Source organism: Aythya marila (assembly GCF_965140915.1).
Source record: "Aythya marila genome assembly, chromosome: 11".
NCBI classification, from domain to species: domain Eukaryota; kingdom Metazoa; phylum Chordata; class Aves; order Anseriformes; family Anatidae; genus Aythya; species Aythya marila.
Window position 1 is genome coordinate 8,681,699 of NC_139052.1, and position 24,286 is coordinate 8,705,984.

Consider the following 24,286-nt stretch of genomic DNA (forward strand, 5'->3'; position numbering starts at 1 on the left):
CATATATTCATGTATATATGTGAACATATATTTCTTCCACATAAAAAAAATTTCCATCCTTTTCTAAATCCCTGAAATTTTCCCCTTGGGTGTATGCAAAAAGTAATTTTTGCAATCTGAAGTTCAGTCCAAATTCTTAAATTCTGTAGAGTGGTAAAATGCTAATGTACAGGTAAGCTGAGTATTTCATTTCTGTCTGGCAACTCTGCTTGATCTGAAAGCATTCTGTGGTTTCCAACTAAATGCTGAGTGGAGCACCAACGCAAGGAGGCTTATAGGAAATTATTTAAATTACATTCTACGTCTGTTCAAAACCACCATCCTTCTAATACTGCATCCAGGTGAATAGTAAAATCTATACAAATATCTATCAGAAATTCACTGCAACTCAGCAGCAGCAAAGACTCGTTCCTCCTTTTGGAGTTGAGGATCCCCTAAAGAAACGTCTCCTTAGTATTTCTTCTGAAAAGTATTTTTTGTGTGTTAGGAATCCAGATGATTGTTTACAGACTATTTCCACAGGCCTGTTATTAAAGAGGTATTTAAAATTCTATTCTGCGCTTCTTTGATGTTATCTTACTGCATAACTAAATCATCATCACATCTCTCTACACATGGACTGAAGGGCTCTGATCGTGCTCGAGGTTTTACAGGTGTTTTAGCAGAACCAACACTACCTTTGCAAAATCAGAGCTAAATAGATGGCCCAGTCATGCACCAAGTAACAGTTTAACAGTCATAGGCTGTTTCTATGGAGAAACAGACATTTTAATTCTTGTTTGGGGTAAAGGGGAAATGAAAGTGCATTAAAAGGTCTGATTCAGTTTCCATTGTATCCCTCATTAAAGTTTAACTGATTTAAATAATAACAGGATTATTTAATTTATATTTACATATTAATTTGTTATTACAAACAAAAAAATATATTAATTTAGGTGGGGCTTCTCAGCACAAGAATTGAGAAACAGATACATTTCATTCAGCAGCAAATACTATTTTTTACATACTAAAGTTAGGGCCCTACAGCGAGAAGCTGCTGAATGAATTCTCTAAGCAGCTGATTGCTAGGACACAACTGATTTATTTAAATAATACATTTTTCTCTCTAGTACGTTGGAATTCCCCTGTGTTAAAATGCCAAGATGATCCATTCATACCTTGTGGGTGCTGCTGGGATGTGTGGAGCATACAAGATTTAAGGTGGAGTATTTTTGTAAATGATATGTGCATTCTTGTCTGCAGGCCAGCAGCACAGTATCCTAGCTTGAGTTGTTGATTTAATCAGATCTGAATATTGAAAAGAGACCAGGCCTGTTTACTGGACATTCTTGAGGTTCCAGAACAAAATTCTGGATTCCCTCATTCCTGAAACTTTCTGGCTAAGGTTTTACTAATTGATTCTCTTTATCTCAGCTGGTTCTGCTTCTGCATACTGACTGGAGCAGATCTGAGGCCTGAAAGCTAATTAGTGAATAAGTAATTCCGATTTAAGAAATACAGAACAAACCCATTTTCCATAACATCTCAGGAGTATTTTTTTCAGAACTCCTCTTTTACTAGAGATTTGCATTTCACACCACAGTGCGGTGTGCAGCACATCCACTACTTACATCAGGAGCAGCACACCTTACCTCCTTCTGATTCCTCCTCTCCTAGAAGCCGAGCGCGTGCAGTAGATTGTCAAAGCATTAGACTTGTTTTGATGCAGGAGTCAGTCTGGACCAATTAACTTGGTATATTTTTCTCCCTGTGCAGATTACATTCCAAACTTGAAAGCCCACAATTTCGGTGGTTATTCAGGTTTCTGCTGTACTACAAGCAATTTAAAGGAACCTGTTCAAATAACTGAAACTCCAGAAACAGATTTTATTGAAAAGGTCAGCTCAGTATTGTATGAAGTACAGCTTTTAATTTTTTCAAGTCTTTTGCATCTTAACATAGGCAGTATTATTTATAGGGCTATTATGGGAAGAATAAGATTTCTACCAACTGACCAGCTTCATTTTAATTTTTTTTTGACAAGGCACTAAATGTTGTGAATCCAATCACTGTGCTCTCTCTGTAACATTAGAGAGGTTTTTAATGGCTCTAATAGGATCAGAAACCACTCAACATAGTTCAAGCAAACATTTGATTTTCCAGAAATTAGTTTCCACTGGAAAAAACTTTAGAGTTCATGTTAAAAATATGTGAACGACAGCTTTTATTAATAGAAAAATATATATTTACAGTCAATACTGTTATCCGAGATTTGCAGCTCTTCCTATTTCTTGAGATCAACTGAAAGTGCGACACTGCTAAAAAAAAATCAAGATCTGTGCACATAGTCACGGAAGTTAAAGCATGCACAGCCAGGGGTTTTGTTCCTGTCCTACACAGGATCCCAACTACAGAGCGGGTTTTTTTCCTTTTGCTTAGCAATTATGCTGTAGCATTCTTAGGATTTGTTTACAATCAGTTTAATGCATACATTCTCAGATATTTATGTGGCATAATCTGTTGCTAGGATGGAGGACTACCACAAACAGTTACAATCATCAGTTATGGGCACATCTGCAAAGTCAGCCGCTAGCTCCCCCGAGGAATACCTCAGGCCAGATTGTGTTTGACTTCTTTGATCATTCTTTCTTTTTTAAAGAAAACACACACAACATTACAAATTACTAAAGTTTACCCAGTGCTGCACAAGAAAGAGATTGGTAGTGAACATCTATCCATGCTTGATTATACTGCAGAGTTAAAATGAGTATTGGTTCATCACAAAAAACACTAACTGAAATTAGATAGCTAGAGATACGAAGGCTTTGGACCAGCTGCATTAAATATGTATGGTTGTAAAACATTCAAAATTCAACTTTGCATGTGCGTGTTGACATGAAAGTGAGACTGAGAACACATGTCCGTAAACACGGAAACCTACCAGCCTCAGGGAACGAGCCCACTACAACGGCAAGTGGTCCAAGAACTGCTCATACAGCCTATATGAGCTAGGTGAGAAGTTGTGTGCGCACAGGCACTACGAAACGAACACAAAACCAGACTACAGAGAACAAGAAGCCCTACTCTTAGCTCAACACATTGTGACTAATAGCTAGCAGATAGTACGCGTGTGACTTGTCATGCTCAGTGTACTTAAGCTATGAGGGTATTGCCCTCCTGTCTCCAGAGAAAGCAAAGCTGCACTGAACACAAGCGTGATTCTTTTAAAGGTTCTACAAGCTGCTCAGCAGTAGTATAGAAACTTTCTTTCCTGATGTAGTGAAGTACCTCAACTACACACATTGCACTTGGGCTTTTAAAGCACTGTCCTCTTCCTCCCTTCCCTCCCCCCCCAGTCAATGCTGCCATCCTGGCCTTCTTGCCAAAAAGAGAAAGAAAAAAATATATATCACATGAAAATATATTATCCTTATCCTTGCCTGATCCTTCACTGATACAGGTGAATCAAACACAAGAATAATCATCAGAAGTTTCAAAGTCTTTAGAAAGGTCACAGAGACTGTCTACATACTATGGCACAATCGATGTAGGCTTCTACACGCTATTCCGCTTAGCTCTGATAGATGCCAGAGAAGATTAATACAGAAATTTCAACCCCTCCAAGTGAATGGTGTGGATCCAGAGCTAGTTTCGCTGACCTTAAGCCTGCAGGACTGTTTGTTCAGTTTCCATGCATCTGGTCCAAACATGCATATGCTGTATAAAGTGGCTATTTGTTTCAAGGCTGAAGTGAATTGGTTCCTCACAGTTTTAACAATTAAAATGAAATATCAATCCATAAAAAGAACACATGGATATCTGTGCATTTATGTGCCGGGAAAGTAAAAGGAAGGGGCTGCAGATCTAGCATCAGGTAAAGGCTGGTGTGTAAAGTGAACACTGTAATGTACAGCTTTAAAAAATACATACAAGAATTGCACATAGATCCATAGAAGAGAAGCACAGGCTCATAACTAGGGCTGTCTGCTTTCCATCCCCTGGGTCAGAATATTCAGTATCGCCTTTTTCTTCTGCATCCAAATGAATTCTTCAGAGTGATTCAGGAAACAATTCAGAGCCTAGCAATACTGAGCAAAAATAATGTCTGTACAACTGCAGCGGTTCTGTAGGAAACATCCATTAGGCCAGGGAAGAAAGTCAGCAGCTGCCTCTAAAAGTGAAAAGCTCCTTCAGGTTGATTTTTTTTTTTTTTAATTTTGTCTCTTTAATACTCAATTATTCCTGCTCTAGTCCAAAACCTGTCTGCAATGCTCTTTGAGCTATTTTGACAACATGCCATTTTTAGGGTGTTGTCTGTAGCAACACTAGAAAACACTAGTTACAGCAGACAGGAGACAGGCAGCCAAACACCACTGTGGGAAAAATGGATCACGATACTGTTAGTTGTGGCTGCCAAACTTAACAGCTCCCTCAATAATTAAACAACAGTGTTTTTGCCCCCTTGTTTTTACCCTTCAGAGAACTGTGTCTGCAGTAAAAGTGTTTCCATGTGGCCTGTGAGCTACACACAGACAAGCTCTAAGCATTTCTAACTCCTGCCAACATACCAGCAGAGCCAATTTCAGTCCCATTTTGCAATATGGCACAAGTGACAAGAGCAAAACAAAATAAAACAGAAAAGGTGGTTGTTATTTTCAACCCCAGTTCACAGCAGTGATTGTCAGAGAAGGTTATGTACATCTTATCCATTTCAAGTCAGGCTTTAGTGCCGTTTGCGATGGAAGGGGAATTTCAATTGCCCACTGTGTGTTGCATTTTTCTGGTATAAACAGAATTATAGCTACAGTACATCAACTGTCCAGACTGGCAAGTGTCACGTAGGGGAAATGGGAAAGACCAAGTGTGCATATTCTGCTTTTTAATGCAGAGGTCTTAAGCTAAGGATAATGGTCCAATTAAGGCAGCATGGTTGAAATCAAGGATCTGTGATTAGAAAGGATATGGGTAGGCAGCAAGTCAGGGACAGAGGAGGGAAGAGGACAGAACACAGATGCTTACTGTCCGCCAACATTGCTGCAATCAGCAGGATAACCATATCTGCAAGGAAAAAAGAAGGCATAAAATGTAACAGAAAGATCAGAAACCATTTGGTTGAGACCAAAGGGAAGAGGAGTCCAGCCCCACTGTAAGGGGTCTAAGGTGAGAGAAAATTTTGCCTGGGATGGGGATTGAAGGCAGTGGAGTGTTTTGTGGCACGGGGCAATGTGGGTCATTTATCTCCCATGTACAACTCCCATCTCTGCTAATGGTCACTGCTACTCACTACCAATGCTACATACAGAAATGACAGAAACTACCCAGAAGAGGAGGGCGATTTGTTTACTGCAGTGATAGAAATAGTGGTATCAAAGTTTGCTCTCCTTTTCATCCAGATATTAATCTAGTTACAAAGTGTCTGATACAAATGCAGTCGAGTGTATAAAATTAATCCCTAAGAGGCCTGGCAAAAAAGTAAAGTTTCTGCCACATTGGGTACGGGATGCAATTTCTCCAATCAGAACTTATTTGCTCAGAGTTGCTGGCTTTGATATCTAGGCCTTTGTTGAAACACTTGTTCAAAGTGTGAGCCCTAGCGCAGGTTAGAGTGCGGGCTGGGGTGGAGGTGCTTCACGAAAAGCAACAGGTTCTACAAACTAGTGCTGCTGCATGATTCTCACAATGCGATGAAGTGAGTCTATAGTGGCAAAAGCCAGATATTGACAACAAAGCCAGTCTTCCAGAATAACTCCACAGTCCCTGTCAAAGGACTTCTCTGCAAACTTGATCATCAGCAGCGTCCTTTTGATGTCCAGCCAGTTCTGAAGGACAGCATCTCTCCGAGCTGGGTTGGAAGATGTTCTCAGAGCATGAAATAAGTCCTCACGTGGACCCCAAAGCAAACACTGAAGGATTCCCTTGGCTTCTGATATCAGGATCCTCTCTGAAGGGTTGGGATTTAGCAGGCAGCTGGCGAGTTGTTGAAGCCCTTGAGAGTAGAGAGAACGGCAAGGGATCTTGGGGAGATCAGCACGAGTATATTCCTTCTCCTTCAGCTCTGGATTCTCATCAAAGGGATTGGGTAAGTGCAGCATTTCGTAGATAAGGATGCCAGTCTGGAATTCATCACACTTTTTGTACTGTGTGGCAGTGATGATTTCTGGAGCCAGGCGGGACTGATCCCTTAGGACCTCAGGATCCACCATATGACTCTTCTGCTTGGCCTGCGAGAAGTTGCTCACTATTAACCTGGCGGGGCAAGCCGTGTTGGGACCGGGCTCCATGGACTCAGAGCCCAGGGAGCTGCCTCCTGGTCTGGAATGAACCAGCAGCAGGTTCTCTAGCCGCAGATCACAGTGTGTGATATGATAAGGCTTCAGGTGTTCCAGCCCCAAACACAGCTGTAAAAGGAGGAGACAGACCTGCCTCTCATACAGATCTGGGCTTTTTGCATGGCGGGGTGCAGACTCTCGCACGAAGTCAGCCACAGTTAAGTACGGAACCTCCCGCGTGATGACTACGACACGGCTGCGAGGCTTGCTGATGGTCCCCTGATTACTTGAGCTGTCCTTCTGTGAAGCCTCTGTATTGGAAGAAGCATCTCTGTTCTTTTGCTCAGGTTCTTTCTCTTCTTCTTCTTGATCTTCTTCTTCTTCAACCTCTGGTGCATCAGGGTCCTCCCATGGAAGGAGGCGAACTGGGACTTCAGCAAGGAAATGGCCACAGTCCTGCTGGATGTTAAAGTTGATAGCCAGACTCTGCCGGATAGATAGGCTGTGATAATACTGCTGGGACTCCTTAGCTTTGCTCTTACAAATCTGGGGAAAGAAAATAAACAGAACAGATGTAACTCTTAATATGCAAGTTCTATATCCTGTTTTATTCAATGTACCCATAGTCCAAATACAAGGACTGAAACATTTTTTACTGAACTGACCTTGGCATGTGAACAGTTTTGCACTGGATTGGAACTGCAACTGCAGATCAATACATGCAAGCAGCTCTCCTGTGCATCTATTGGTCTACAGAAAATACTGCTCAGGCAGGTTCTGCTTTCAGTCAGAGGAGCAGTGACACAAGGTAACTTCACAAGGAAGCTTACTGCACAGTTACTTGTTTATCTGTATCATTTTATTTCCTGATCTTCTCTCAGATTTGTGTGAAGCTTGAACAAAATAAGAATTATCAAGAGCAATAGGATATATAAAGAAATAAGCATAGAATATCGGAGGATATGATCAGATGATTGCACACGAGTGAACCAGCATGGCATAACAAGTTACCAGCTGTCAGCTGAGCTAAATGACTGGATGCATGCTCCTTGCCCACTGTAATTGGAAACTGAAATCTATTAGCTGAAGCAGCGTGGAGCTAACACCCATCATATCTTCAGTGAGGTACAGACAGGGGAATGTGCTGTGGCTCAGGTGATGAATGGAAACTCGTTAGAACATGGTACCTTAATTGCTTTCAATCATTTGTCAACATCCTAAGTATGGGATATTTTGTCCTATCTACCTATATTTCATTGCTGTCCAGAAATATCTTGCTATGTACATTATCACCATAATTACTATCCTTATTAATTGCCTGCACTGTCATAACAACTGGCAGCTCTGACTGCCTTATGACAGCCATGGGACAATCTCTACTAGGGCTTCTGTTCTACGGCATTTACCAATTAAATTTGCAGCCCTACAAAGACTGAGCTGTGTTGACCATTGCGCATTAACCTTACTTCTGGTGACTTCACTGAGATTGTTCAGAGCCTGTAAGGTTAAGTGCATGTTTTAATCTTTACAAGGTTAGAGCCTAAATATTCAGTTGGTGTAAAGCACCAACAGGTTTTTACTACAAAGCTCAAAGGAAGAGAAGATAGGAAGGTATCTCATTCCAGATGAAGTTACAGCCTCCCTTAGCTCCTTTCTGAAAACAAAGGAAAGGCTGATCTCTAAGAATGAGGTTAGAAAAGTCAGCACTAGTTCTGCACAGTCACAGCAATTAAGGAGCCCAAATCTCAGACTAGCCCTAGATGGAAGCAAAAGGTGGCTTTTCTCCTGGTTTTTCCTTTTTTGCCTTCTCAGGACCTCTTGTAGGGCTAGTTATAAACTCATCTTCCACTAAACAAACACACAAACTGTACATTTAGTCTTCTATGCTTGTTGAGGAGTGCGTTGTCAGATAGTCATATGAAGTAGATATATGAGGTGACGATGCACATTTCTATATGAAATGACAATGACAGTCCCCCCATCTCTCAAGGGTTACAAGTTTAAACTAAAAGTAAAAATACAGCATGAATCCTTGAATTATGTATGTCAGCTGATCGTCTTGGAGACTGAAGTCCCTGGGTTTATCAAATACTTAATACTGCACAAAAGAAAGAGGTAGAAAAGTGTTGTATAGACTACCCTTGCTACATGTATCAAATCTGACTGGGAGAACGATTAATGAAAATTAAAATAATTTTGCTTTCCATGCCTTTCAAGTCCCTGGCCTTTTTCTTGAACAGCCAGCCATGGAGACCATCAATTCCAGCTGTAGAAAATTCTGTACGTTGCAAGCCAGCTTTTCTTGTTTTGTTATTACTTAAAAGACCTAATCCAAAACATAAACTAATCACAGAATCGTAGGGGTCAGAAGGGACCTCTGGAGATCATCAATACCAACCTCCCTGCTAAAAACAGGTTCCCTACAGCAGGTTTAGCAGGAAAGCGCCCAGGTGGATACTCTTAATATATATATATATATATATATATATATATATATATATATATATATATATAAATAAATAAAATTAAGCGCTCTTTAACGTCACGAAAAGCATAAAAAAAGGCAGTTGCCCTTAGCAACCATACTATACCTCATGTTACCCCCAGAGGAGTTCTAATGCCACCTGCCAGATAAAAATGATAGTCTATCAGGAAAAGACAATCTGCAGAGTATTTGCTCTTAAAGCAATTAACACTTCCCAGTTTGGTGAATAGCATTTTGGTGAAAGGCATTTTTTCAAAAGTTCATGAGAATTACTTCTCCTTGCCTATAAAAAGGGAAAATAAAAGGAATCAAAACCGATTTCTAGTTCTTAATGATAGTCCTAGGCAGCCCCATTTTCCTACTTACTTCAAAAAAGCACTCTCAAATGTATTACTGAAATTTCAGTTAAAATAATAGGATACTAGTACTTTGCATGTCTCAAACATCAGCCTCAGTTCACTCATTTTTAGAAAATATCCCCAGTCCTAGAATTGTACTAGTACAAAAGCACAATTTCAGTAGGTCTCTCTGTGGATGTGGCAATGCTCCCTTGGAATTTAGAAACGACCGGTCACGCAAGATATCTGCACCAAAAGGCATGCAGCTGTTAGGGTGCAGTATGCTGCCTCTGCCCTTTTCTTCTGAGTTAGCAGAACAGGCCTGCAAGGCAATTGTATCTGTATGTTGCCAGCTGGATCATCCTTAAGAAGTGCCTTCCCGGCCTATTAAAAAACACCCTGAAAGGGAGTTGTCCTTCTCCATTGTCTCCCTTTTTCCTACTATTTAATCTTATTTCACTCTTTTCTTCATTCCTACCCCTCTGATTCTTGTTACTCTTTTCTGGTTTCTTGCATATTTATTACATCTTCCTGAAGAGTGGTACCCTATAATGAATACAATATTCCAGTTAAGACCTCTTCAGCATCAAGCAGAACAGAAACATATATACAATGATCCAAGGGTGAAAAAATCACTGATTCCACTATTCCTGTTGTTTATGAAAACCTTCAAGTCACTGTCAACTCTACAGTCTGAATCCACAGCAGAGCCAAAGGTTTCCAAACATCACCTCTCAAACATGAGATTTTGTTTCAGAGGCCTCTCAAACAAGAATGGAGATGCTAATTCCATTCTTGCTACAGTGACTTTGGAGGTTATCTTTGTATCAATGAAACAGAAATTGAAGACTAAATGGTATTTTGATTACCATCAATACTAAAGTGATTGCACTCATCAGAACAGATTTTCCATCCTTATTCTGTTGTTGAAGAAGATACACAATAAAAAAAAAATAAATCTAATCTCTTAAATGCCCAACAATGATGGCTACCAGACACTTTTCTTACTTCTGTTCAATACATGCAAGTATATGGATACACCAACATGCATGCAGTATCTTCCAGAACAAGACAGCTGAAATCTGATTAGGGATGTATTTTCTGCTTCTTGCTTTTTGTTTACAAACAACATGATGTGAGAAGTGGAAGAGGCAGCTGCCTTATTTAAACTTGGTTAAATTGGTGACTATACAAGCACTAAAATTTGTACACTAGATATTCTGTAATTGACAAAGGGGAATGGAAAGCTAGGCTGTCTAGGAACAGCATCCAAAGGCTGAAGTATGAACCAGACACCCGTCTGAATTAATAAAACTGTTTCTAAAAGGAAGACCTGCAGTAATCTGATGGTCCTTTAAGTGTTTGATTACTCTTCAGACTTCTGCTGTGAAATACAGCTGCATGAGCCCAGGTAAGTACTGGGCTTTGAGACTGTAGAGTTCAGATTCCCATTGTACTAGTATCTTATTAGAACGGGGAAAATGTACTGCAAGCAGTAGAGACAAACTACATTTTCTTATTGATCTGTTCTGAGACAGTTCATAGAATGAAATTTCATTTACTGACTTTCACTGGATTACCTGGAATCAGAAAAAATACGGGCCAAGAATCTTTTTGTGCTATTATTTTCTGTGCTGCACTTTCTATTAGGAACTGTATTTTATATTGAAGTTTTGCAAGAGTAGTGAATGCTACTCTTTAATACCATTAATGGGTAATAATGCTTACCTTTGCATTTTGTATTGGCATAACCCCATTGTCACCTAAACTATAATCTGAATGACCAAGATTTAAATTTTTTAAGATGGGTTGAGTTCTGGTAAGTTATGCAAAGTCTACCTTTACCTTTAAAAACATTTAGGGGACAGGTTGTGAAATTTGATGCCCTCATTGACAGTTAGCAGTTATGGGCTGCTTGTGATGAAGTGCAAAAGAAACTGATATAGAGCTTCTTTTCTGTCAGTGACAGTTAATGCTATCTCAAAACTGTGAGCAAATATACAACCCAGTTTTCTTTGCATGATATTTAAAGCTTTTGTCTGTTCCAGTCATCAACTCTTAAAAAAAAAAAAAAAAAAAACAGAAATCCTGTGGCCTTTTCTGAGAGCTACGATTAAAGGAGTTGGTTGATCTGAGCTTGGCAAGCCTTATTTCTAGTGCTGATAACAGGATGGTTGTTCAAAAGATGAAGCAACACCGGTAAAAAGCCCTTCCATATGATGCAAGAAAGCAATGAGAAGAGAGATTTGAGTATGAAGGAATAGAAATTTTCCATCTTCTTTTCACTGGCATGCATTGTCATCCTGTGTCTTTCCTTTAGTGCATCCATAGGACAAGGTTCTCTATATCCTGCCATTTCAATATCCTTTTTTTTTTCCTCCCCCATTCACAAAGAAGCAAGATTTTAATGTTTCAGGGCTTCTAAAAACTTCTACATTAGCTTCTATTTTTCCATTATGTGTCCAGTAGCCTACTGTGCCATCAGCTGACTTCCATTTTACCAGCAGGGAATCTCATTTCCACTCTGTCCTATGCATTTTACGGGACATTGGTGAACTTAAAGATGAATGTAGTGGGAAATGAATTTACAAGTGCTGAAAATGAGAAACACAGAAGATCACAGAGACTGCACCATCTGTGCTACTTTGTTGTATTACACACAGGGACAACTGCAAATGAAATTCTGTGTAGAATGAAAGCTTGCTAATCCCAAATTGATAGCTTGTTCTTGGCACGATTTTTTTTTTTTTTTTCTCCAAGAAGGCCAGTTTGATCTCTGATTGACCTCATTTTCTTGATCTGGCCTTGGAACAGAGTGACTCACTTTTTAACAATGTGCCAAAACACAGAATTATGTGCTGCTATGACTGAACTTGGAACGGGCTAAAAGTTTAACGTATATAGCTTTATTTTGATCATGACATTCAGGGATGACTTCTGAGAACAGTTCTGCCAGGCATCACTAGGGAACTGTATTAATCAAAAAAAAAACAACAAATATTAACACACTAAGTGACAAACTAAACAAAACCAGGAAATAGTTTCCTAGTTGCAGCTGACAATGATCAGCTATATTCAGCCCAATACTATTTAATTCTGCATTGCTCTATTTTATACTTGGATCAGGAACCCTAGCAAAAATCTTAAGGTTTTAATGCATGAAGAATTTCTGCTATCAAAGCAATACATTTTTTTTAACTGCTCCTTTTAAGCTGTTTGTACCTTTGCAAGTCTCACTAACCTACCTAAATTACACTGCAGCATGTGCTTGTGTCCAGAACACACATGGTACAGGTACCTCAGCACATTGTTTTCTTTACGTCTGCGTTGTTCCGTATGGACTCTGAACCATGACTTCTGTGTCATGTATCTATGATATCATGCAGTAATTTCCTTGAGAGTTTGATACTGAAAGTAGAAGTAGTTTCCTCCACTTGACTGACACAGTAATTAATCTTGCCTAACCATTACTCATCCAGAGTAATCACATTCTTCCTCTTTCTTTTTTTTTTCTCTCTGAAGTTCCCCATCATATTGCTGCCATATTAAGTCTCCTTAGGCATACTAAGAAGTGGATGTGTCCAGTCCACTTGTACAAAAAATTGGTAGTCCCTTCTGCTTTTACTGTAGTGTAACCTTTTCCCTACATATTTGGAATGACTGATCTACCGGCTACTTAGAAGATGATAGTTGTACTGAGTGAAGGAAAAATACCTCAAAGACTGGAATTTTATGAAAACCTTTCTTGTAAGGGAACATCTATTTTTGCTATTTGGAAAAGTAGTTCTCTAATGGTGACTTGTTTTTATTTGCAATATTTCAATCAAAATAATTTCCACATGGCTTCCTGCAACACTTTGGCACAGGTTGTTTACTAACAGATCAGGTGAAAGAGAAGAAGCACAATACAATGCTTTGAAACTGCACACTCCTATAAACCATGTTTCCTCTAATATCCACACCAAATGGAACAAGCTGCACTTGTTCTGCACCAAATTTATCAGATCATCTTCAGTGATACCACCAGATTTTGAAGGGTGCATGGGCATATTCACGTGCACAAAAGGTTCGTTCTTCTAAATTGAACTCAGCAGTAGTCAAACGGTTAAAGCTTACATTTTAACAGTGCTTTTATAATTATACTTTTGGAGATAAGAAATTAACATTACTTTTTTTTGGCTTGTGCATTAAGATCCATAATCCCTTCTGGGGGCAAATCTCTTGTTTCCTACAAATTGAGAAATAATAATAATAAAACACATTATTACAATGTTTCTCAAATCTAATGTGAAAACTGGAGAACTTAGAAAGCATCTGAATTGTTAGGCAGTGTTGCTTGGCTAGTTCTGCAAAACTCAAACGAACTACACAAATTTACACTGTCAGAAGATGTGGCTCCATATATACTTTCAAAGTGTATTTCTAAGGCTCCTTTTGCTGCTTTCCCACGATCAAAAGTAATAGGAAGGCTATAATTTGGATTCACTACGCACACCATTAATTTTCATCTCACTGTTCTTGCCATCCTGTTTTGGGGATGAGGGGGTTAAAATGACAGAAATGTATAGCATATTTGTTGGAGGTAGATGATTATGTAATTTGGCTTATATAAGATTTACCCATGGTAGTAAATCTGGTACATTTGTTGAAGCTAAATTCACAAAATCTCCATGTAATCTAAGAGCAATCTGTTGTTAGGAGATATTGTAAAAATTGTTCCGGATCAATGACCTACAAGTCAAAGTTCAACTTAGCAGCAAATGTTAAGACAAAACCAGTGTTAGTACATTTCAACTTCAAGGGGAAAATCCAATAAATCCAGTTTAAAGATGGCTATATAATTCAGTACACTGGTGTAGGGAATACAACACTAAAATCAAGCACCAGAGAAACAAGGAACTAAAGAGAACCCAACTTAACTGAATGTGAAATAGTTTAGGTATGTGAAAGAGAAAATGAAAACAAAACAGTAATCCCATATACTGATCCTGCCTGGTTTGTACAGAAGTCAGAGTACATCTGTAGCAAGAGTATCTTTCAATATCACATTAACTGGAAGAGAGCGTATTTCCAAGAATAACTTTTTCTTTTAACACGACAGCACAACAGTTCACTGTGACCTCCCACTCAATGATATTTTTATGGATACTTCGCTCACACTTGAGACTATCACACCTATTATACTGTAATAAATTTTCTTAGTCTGAGAACTACTTAAGACAATATCTGAAGTATAATAGAAAATAACATGGCACATATTTTTGACGATGCTGTGTTGCTGTGCTCTCTTCTTACTAGCTTTGTACAAGAGCTCTATTCTCCTAAATATCTTGTAGAAAACAAAAGCATCAGTTCTGTCTGTGCAGACAGGAATCATAGTAGTGGTAACCCAAACCTGGACATATAAAAAATACTACCTGGGATCCCAGAAGCCATGATTTTGGCATCACTGTATTAAAAACAAAACAAAAAGAACCCGAGTCAGACCAGACTTGATTCTGCAACTAGACTAGATTAGCAGATAGATTCGCGATCTGTTTCTCAGCTGTTTAGTACCACTGGACATGGCATCCATATTTCATTTCAAATCTTTTCAAAAAGAGAGCCTTGGTAAACTGAAGAAATATAAGTGACTATGCCCACAAATCTGCCTTAAAAAGATGCCGCTTCAGGAGAAAATATCAGTTGAAACAAGCTTACCTTTCATTTATTTATTTTTATATCTTTCTTGTAAGCAATAATGCAGGAGCAATAGCAACATTTTATTCCTGTAAAACACCACCCTTCTGAGAACACCAACAGGCTCTATTTGGAATAATGGATTACACCTCACACCTGCGCTGGGTAATAGCTGTTGTATCTCAGTTTCCACAGGGAGGAGTCAGAAGTTCAGTGATTTGCTCAAGGTCACACAGGAAGTCTGACAGGGCTATGACTCTCAGCTGTCTTTCTTCCTATCATCCTACCAGAAAACCCTTGAGAACTGCAGAGATGCAGCGCTCAGAAAAAATTACCTATATAAACCTCATCAAGTTACAACACCTAGTGAGATAGCTGCCAACTATTCATTAATATATTAGCAGTAAGTCTAGTAAATCTTACTTCTTTTATGCTCTAGCTGAACAATAACCTAGACACAAATCAATTGTTTCTTTAGTAAAAGGCAACAAAACCAACACTGATAAATTCCACTTTTTTAGTATAGCTTATAAAGCAGCACTGATGGCTAGAAGGGAGATTTTGAAAGGCTGGTAATGTATGCTGGTGACAATGTAAGGCTTCGTATGGGAACATAAAGACACACTACTCTAGAGGTTACGTTTAAAATTACAAAGCTCTGAAAATGTAAAACTTGAAAAATATTATGTCATTAAGAGTGATGATTTAGTATTATCTGATTAAGTATTTGAACATAGGTTCTTCTGCATGCAGATGAACTTTTAGTATTGCAAACGTGGTTCTTTATAGAAGGAAATGCCTGTATGTTGGGGATTCTTACATTTCACACAGCGCTACAAGCAGCACTGACTTTTATTTGTAGGACCAACCACAAGTGGGAGTGTTGCTGATTACGGTTATTGTCATTATGTTCTGTCCCTGATGTCTAGGGTTCCCATTATTCAACCCCTCTTACCTTGACTGCATAATTGTTGAGAGGATCTTTTGCGTAAGAAGCTGGGTAGTAAACTGCATCGCCTGCCTCACAACATGGCTTGTCACTGGTTAGCCTGAAATCTGACCAGCTGTCAACTCCAAACCGCAGCTGGTCTTTTTGTCCGGCCATGAACAAGTCTTCACATTTAAGTGCCAGCTTCTTCAGTGAATCGGTGTGAAGGCTTCGGATTTTACCTACCACTTCTTCTCGGTTTTCAATTCCTCGATAAAGTGCTTGCCTTTGCGGCTTCTGGACACCCTTGCCCTGCTTAGTCTGCGAGATGCGTCTCCCCGTCAGAGACTCCATGCTATTGGAACACCGGTCCCTAATACTGATAGTGGTTAGGCTGGAAACACTGTTAGTTGCTGAGGTGGTCGTCCTTAACTTTTCTGTAGGCCTGTCCAAGGAATCTCCCGACTCGTTGTCCAGCACCTTGAGCTCCAAGCTGACTGAAGAGCAGGCACTGCTTGCTTCCCAGTTGGTGTCGATGTCGTAGGTGGGGTTGGCCACAATGCACAGATTGTTCTCAAGAGCCTGCTTCTGGAGATCTCTGGGACTTGGCTCTGTGTTAGCTCTCAAAATTGTTTTTTTCGGCAGCGGAGGTGGTGTTGGCTGTAAGCTGTTTGTTGTCTCCTGGTCTACCAGTCCTCCAAAGGCAATGGCATCATCCAATGCTCCCTTCGGTTGCCTTGGCTGTTTTGGAGGTATCATGGCTGCTCTGGACTGTCCTGTGTAATAAGAAAGTAATTGGATAAGAAGATTTAAGTACATTGCTGCTCATATCTGCACTTTTCAACAAAATTTATGAAGGCAAAAGAAAAAAACTGACTAGGACCCCCCCACACCCCAATGTGGCAAAAACCTAAATACATACCTGAAATGGTGAACTAATCAGAAAGCAAAATGACTAATCAGCATCATGCAGAGATTACCACATACAGCCTGCCTTTATTTGACCTTGGCCTATAGATTAAAATCAGTTTCAGTGCTGACAATGCTGGCATTTTATATCACATGGCATTAATGACAAAAAAAGTGCAAGCAAAAACCAGAAGTCTGTTTTGGCACTTGGTCCAAATTTCTGTTTCAGTAATGATGCTCAGCTTCCCTTAATTCTGCCTGCAGTCAATCAAGTATAATGGTGTTCTTTACTTCCCATTCAAATACGCTGAAACTATGGGTGGATGCTGTTAAGTGGCTTTGTGAGCTATTTCTCTGAGAGATGCACTTCTCTGGCAGGTGAGATGATCTTTTTTATATATCCTCGTAATCGTCTGTAAAGCTCTTGATCACTTTGATTTGAAATGTGCTAAAGAGGCTGAAAGCATTGTTCCTGAAGTTTTCTGGTTTACATTCTGATACAAACAACATAATTCAGATACTTCAGCAGTCACATCAGAAAGGCAAGATTGCCCTTGCAGATTCCTTAGCTGAAAACAAGGAAGTTACACCTACTTCACTGAAGCTGACAAGTGCATTGCCACTGGCTTCAGTGAGAGTAGGATTATATTTTGAGATTACCCAATAATTTAAAAGAGTCACCCAACCACAACTATCTAATAAATTTCCCTTACTCATTTGCCACAGGCACTTTTGCTGACAGTGCTGAGTTCATAGATAATGTGATGGAGATTAAGTCAAGATTCCAAACGGTGGGTCATGTGTACAAAAACATGAGATTTCCTCTGAGAGAGTGGTTACATTTGAGTGTGTGTGCTTCTAGGCAAGATAAACATCCCATCCTGTGTTTTGGATGGATTTTAGAGAGGACGATTATGTTTTGTAACTGCCAGAGTTCTCGGAAATAGAGAATAAATAAATGACAGCAATATAAGAGAGAATTGAAAACAAACAAACAATAAACAGACAATACAAGTGATCAACTGGCTGCTGTTTGGGACAATTAACAGTTATTACTCATAACAATATGAGACTTTTCCACTCTTAATAATCAACCGTCATTTTCAGAGAAGTTATTTTATATATTTTCTACTATTCCTGTTTTTGCAGCTATAACACAGCAGACATGAAATGGATGCTCTGCATAATTGCAGTTGAGCATCTTTACCAAAAAGGATAAGCCAGTAGAAAGATGCCACAAATGTTTGACTATTCTAGTAAGATACATTTTGAATCCCTGTAAAGAGAGGACTACATCCACACACAGAATAACCTCGAGCCTTGAATTCCTAACGATTGTTCTCTTCTCAACCATTTCAAGGAGAAAACATCACAAGTGAAAGTTGTATCTCTATCTTTTGTTTAAGCTCAAGAAACACTCAGAAAAGCCTTATGGATTTTGTGATAAGCCTGGATATTCCGATGTTTAAAAACTGAATTTTGAGCAGGAAATTCTATTAACTTTGTCTGTGCACTGACAGTGGATCTTTAGAACCTGATCATCGGGGAAAACTGCAGAGGGCTACTCCCCTGTGTCATCACTTCTTAGCTCACACAAAAATGCTCGAAGGCTAGAAATACTGCAGAATTCCTGTGTGTCTCTTTCAAACCATTGTAAAGGTCGCTTAAAAAAATACAGCACTCTGTACCCTCTACTGCTCCTTTCTGATACCAGTACTGCAGCGAACGTGCTCTACAGAGGCTGCTCTTCCTGTCAGCTTTTGATGTGCTGCAGCACTTATGTGGTGTTGGTGCCAGTTGAGCATTACGGAAACTGTATTAGAAATGTACTTTTTGCAGACACGAAGAGTGGCATGATTCATAGTCAAAAGCAGAATTGATATCTGCATGCCAGAATCACACACCCAAATGCCACAGTCTTTTGCACAACCTCGAGACCAGTTCATTTCTGCTTGCCCGTTTTTCTGACTCATCCAAACACATGTCATCTTCCATACTAATTCTTTACTCTTACAAAATCCGTGACCTATGTACTTCTCCTCCTGGCAACATTCTGTGTTACAGATCACTTGTCTGTTTTATAATTCTTCCCCTCTTCCCCACTATGCTAAAATAGACTAACTGTTGGGGCTTGGAGAAAGGCTCCGATTTCAGTAGGCAGTTTCCTAATACGCCTTGTCTGTGTGACTTTCTAATCTTGTAACAGCAAGAAAATGTGTTAGAGCAAGATGCACATTTCAAGCAGTAGCAGGCAAAACCCTCTCCAAGAAAGGTAAGATTTGTACGTTTCTTGTTGATTCTCTTTTCTGTCTGCTTTAATGGCCCTGTCCCAAAAGCCATTCATACCGGGGGATTGTTGCGACTGCAACCAGTGACTTTCACTAGTTGTAGCTTTTGCATAACTTTTGGAACTGACATCAAGACATAACTGGAGAAGCTCTTCATAACCAGAAATTGTCTTTGCAGATGTCTGGTGGTGGTGGCAAGATCCAGAGAACTGCATTCATTGGCAGTGTTTATGTAGTTTCTTTTTCAAGTATTCTCAACTGAGGAAAGTGAGTTTATAAAATGTGTCATGGTACAGTGTAGTTTATCCCCACAAGAACCAGGTTCTCCATACTGAAATCTATCCACCTGGATTACGTGTTTGAAAAACTTCATATCTGAACTGTTTTTATGCTGACTTCTTAACCTTGTACACTTCTTTCATGCCCATATGACCAGGCCTTCCAACTCAGCCTTTCCCAAGCATGGTATGGCTACTGCATACCTTTTTTTTTTTTTTTTTTTTTTTTTTAATCAATGCCTAGGAATAAAAAGTTTGTCTTAAATTTTGAAGACACGAGAATATTCTTTTGCACCCAAGCAGTACCAAAGTATTTTATTTTTCTTGCCTGACACTTCCTTCTCTCCTTGCACACTTGAAAAACTCCATTTCCTTACCTACTGTACAGACTTTCTGATATTACAACATTACAAAGTGAAAAGGAGAAATGGGCACAATATTAAGCAACTGCTTACAAAGATCTTTGAAACGGCTTCTAGGATGTTCAAGAAAGAAAAAAATTAACTCCTTATAGAGGCCCTTAAGCAATTCTACAGTATATTATCATCTTGCACTGTAGAATACTACTGCACTATTTTAATATTAATACTTTAAGTCTCCAGACACCACACAGAGGTGTGAAAGTCTAAATCAGACCTAAAAACTTTATTTCTCTAGGTAACTCATCTATCATCAGAGCTTGGCATTGCAACCTATTTATATTAGCTCATTAAACTATCAAATCTGACACACTGTGCTCAGGTTTAACTCAATTTCATAAGCATGTTTTTCATATAGTAACAATGTTCAGATTTCTTGCTAACACCATGTATCTATATTTTTTGGCTTAGATCAGATCAGCAGCATGCATTGTTGAGAAATTTCTAAACTGTGAAGGAAAATGCTTCTTTAATTGGAAAAAGAACTCTTGGTGAATCAGGCAAGCCAAGTAGGTGATATGCTGCATGCTTCCATTCTTCCTTGGATAGAACTGCTCCTGAGACACGTATTGCTCTACAATACATGATGTATGTAAGTTCGGTACTACAACTTCAACAGGCCGCTTCTGTACATTCTCCAAACTCTTCTTGCTCTTGACGTTGCAACCTGTCCTACATTTTCCTTTATTCTTGAAAGCAATCTTTTCTGATTTTATGACATTGCCATCTCTGATCCAAGGATAACTTCCCTTGTGGGAACATGTGAATGAGAAAATGCCTGAAAACAATATTCTAGTATTCACTATAGTGACTACACTATCACCACGGTTATTAACTGTGTTCTCAGTTTTAGTGACCACTCTGGTGCTCTTTAATCTCTAGCTCCCCAGAGGAGGGACTTAGATGAATGAACAGGACCCACAGGGCTAAAATGACTCACGCCTCTGCTGCTGTCCAACTTACCACACCAGCTTGACAAAGATTTCACATTTTGCATTGCCAAGGAAAACAAAAATGAACTATCATCCACATGCAACATGGGTAACCAACCTTCCAAGACCAAGTCTATCAAAACCCCAACAGAATAAAGTCAAAACTGTGGACTCTGTACACTGCAGACCATTGAGGAAGAGGAATTTTCGAATGGCTTCTTACATGCCTGCAGGAAACCGCCTGTAAGACAGGGCTGGGCCAACCACATGGCCGGATCTTGGAGTGGTCCAACAGTGTTAGCTCTAGCAACCTCAGCTTACTTGTTTCCATAGCCAGGAATGGAGTCAGACGTCCTAGTAATTTCCATGTCAGTATAACCCCATTTCATATTACAAAACACAGCCATAAAGGCTGATTAGAGTATTCATTAAGTAAAATCCTTGAGAGCTACAGGTTGGCCATCTCCAGTGTACACATTATCCCTTCTCTGGCCTTGTTTCTTTGCACTTAGATATTGATCATCCTTTACAATCTACATTTTCATTATAGAATAGATGTGATTGGAAAAGATTCTTTGTATAAGTAGATCAGTTATACTGATCTTTCAAACTAGTAAAAATACATCACTCCTTAATGAACTCTCACCCTAATACAGATAACCAAATCATGAAAAAAACCACACAGATGCATAAAAGCATCTTCCAGCCACTGCAAAAGCATCCAACAATTCTGGTAAGTGCAGTACGTGTTCACTATTCTATAAAATTATTCAATACACAGATTTACATGGATGTAATAGTTAATCCTGTTTTATATTCAGTTGTTTACAGTTAATTTGATAAACATCTTACTAGAATGACAATTTATTGAACAGAAAGAAAAACTGACATTTGTTAACTAACATTCATGGTGTAACTCCAGTTTCTCGTCAACACTTTGAGATTGCTCAGTACTATTCTATCCTGAGATGGGAGGTGGGTACTAAATAAATAAAAGCTCCAGCTCATCTGCCTTGGTGACTTCTCAGCTCCTGCTGCTGCCCGCCCTTACACCATGTTAAAGGTACTACCTGTACTAATACACATTACATAAAATGCATCACGTGGATTCTATAATGACCGTTTGTCACTGAACCATCCAGTTTTAGTCAACAATGACTTCATCACCTTGTTTATAGCCTTGCTGAAGTACACTGCCCTGTATGGACTTACTGACTGAGGCAATACTCCATGTACATGCTGTGATTTGTTATTTTTTCCAGTGTCAGCAAACATAAAACTGAGAAACTTAGCCTCTTTTTTCCCCTTTTCTTTAGATGCAATGAGTAAAATAGTTGATAATGAAACCACCTATTCTTTTTTAAAGGATAGAAATGCTACTCGGAATATATTTAGAATATTTTAACCTACCTACAGTGATGCAAATTCAATCAAGTCAATTTCCGTAATGAATTTTAAACAAGAAAAACTTAAAGATTTGTCAACGAAAGGATTTTAATCATCTAGTTCATTGCCTCCCTTATCATAAACCACAGGGCTTACCTGAATTTACTTCTGTTACAATTATGGGCACACCTTAAAACAGAAACATCCAGGTCCCACCTTACAGGTTTGAACATTTGTGTGTTTCTACTTTGAGATTCAACTGGCTGCTCTGGATTTTATTTAGTCTGTTGTTTGTTGATACCAAAGGTATCCCTCATCACAGGTCTGCTCACCACATGACTACCCAGACCATGATCAAGACCAATCAGACTGTTTCTTTGCTAAGCTGAACAGATCCAGCTTCTAGAATCTGTCACTACGAAGTGCCTGTCACAAAGCGAGGCCTTTTCAAAGCTTTTCTTTAGAGCCTACAATTTCTTTTGAATGTTCTTCGACTGTGATCACCAGGGCTTGACAGTGGTCATGGCAGCTGTGTGGTAAAAATGAGACACACATAACCTCTCTACTCTGACTGAAGTGTCCTCCTGTTTATACATCCTGAGCTCTTTTATCCTATCATCATGATGGGTGTTCCTATTTCCTCAAAATCCCATCTTTTATGTTGTATCTGATTCTCAGAAGAGAATCCCCTATCTTGTAAGGCTTGCCTGCATTTTTTTAATTCCTAAACATATGATTTGACATGTTAGATGAAATAACAATTGTAGCTCCTATTTTATAAATGAGCTTTCTCAAGTTTTGCATCTGCCATTTGGTACCTGACAAGTAATTGCTGACACAGTTTCAGTAATTGTGGACAGGACCATAAACTGCTGCTGGGACAACTGTGAGAGCTGGGGAGGGCCAAAACCAAACACACTTGAGGGCTGTACCTGCTATAAACTAGTACCTGACTACAGATGGAAACTTAGCAAGCTTTTCATTTCATGTAATGTGTCACAACTGAAGATGAGACATTTATCAAACTAAGGATATAATATTGGCTGACTTTCCATAAAATAAGATACAGGTATGTATTAAAATAGTATTTAAAAAGTCAATCTTGCGCATTATGCTGCAAATTGCTATGTTCACGATATATTTTCCAAAGTACTACACAAACTGTAGTATGTAACCATAAAAAGGTAACTGTAGATACAACTTCAGGTGAAGCAAAAGGCAAATGTAATCCAACTTGGTTATCTTACATTTTTTCTTACTATCCTTTCTTTCAGTTAAACACATCGGTTTTTGTTAACTGTACAAAGTGTATGATTTTGTTGCTTGGGTGATGTACGATGTGAGAACAAGTAGGAGTTACTCTGTGTCCCTACCTAGTCATTTCTTGATAGCTATCTGAATTAGAAAGTGAGCTTGCTCGAATAAACCAGAAAAAAGTTTGAACAGCAGCCAGAGAACTCAGTGCCATTTAGGGTAGCATTGCTTTTAACAACTAGCAGCAAGCTTGCCAAGCCAGACCAAAAAGAGACTAAAAGTTCATTTAACTCTTTCATATCTAAAACTTACTCTGGTGACAGTGAGTCTGAAAAAGACCCAAAGAGGAGGGTAAGAGTTTGAATAAAACACAAAGGCTTCAGAGTTTTGTATGGTTTTACAAAGGAACATTCACACAGAGGAATAATGCTGACAGAAGTGATCACAGAATCACAAAAACTCTTAGGCTGAAAGGAACATGTTGAGGTGCTCGAGTGCCCCCACCCACGGCTCAGGCAGGCAGGGTCAGCTGGAGCAGACTGCCCAGGATCGTGGCCGGTTGGGTTTTGTGCATCTCTACAAACAGACACTCCACAACTTCTCTGGGCAACCTGTTCCAGTGTTTAATGATGTGTTATTACATTTCCCATGAGTTTACTACTCCCACTTTGTGAGATACTGTGGGAGGTCTACAAATGGAAGCACATTAGCTGTGTTGAAGCAGCTGCCATCAGGGTAATATCTTGCAGGAGAAAAGCGAGCTAAACTGAGTAAAGATTTAAATAAAACACTCACAATGTCATTGCTTTGGGTATGAAATGCAAGTAATCCCTTCACCACAGGAGCACTACGGCTACAAAACAGCAATCTCACCACAAGAAATAAGTGGTATTTCACACGTTAAATTATATAGTAGAAGCCATAAAAACTTCATCCTTTTATGTATCAGTCTAATTAGGAACATGGGCTAATCAGGTTTTAAATAGATTTGGTGTAGCTAGATCTACTGTCTGGACTGTATCTGTAATGTAGGTATGTCATAAATACAGAAAATATATAGATACACACATATACATATATCACAATGAATGGAAAATAATTCATTAGGTCTTTTAATTCATTAAAGACCTAATTTAAATTCA

General features: G+C 39.1%; 1 protein-coding gene across 8 annotated transcripts in view; it reads right to left on the minus strand.

Moving 5' to 3' along the window:
- Positions 1-429: 429 nt before the first annotated feature.
- Positions 430-24,286, minus strand: part of PEAK1 (pseudopodium enriched atypical kinase 1) — a 118,138-nt gene continuing 94,281 nt past the window's right edge. For all 8 annotated transcript variants that reach the window (XM_082769518.1, XM_082769517.1, XM_082769515.1 and 5 more), the window contains 2 exons: positions 15,706-16,454; positions 430-6,794 (listed from right to left, as the gene is read on the minus strand). In XM_082769518.1, coding sequence (XP_082625644.1) covers positions 5,634-6,794; positions 15,706-16,454 — 1,910 coding nt within the window. In that variant the 3' untranslated portion in view covers positions 430-5,633. The remainder of the gene's footprint in view (positions 6,795-15,705; positions 16,455-24,286) is intronic.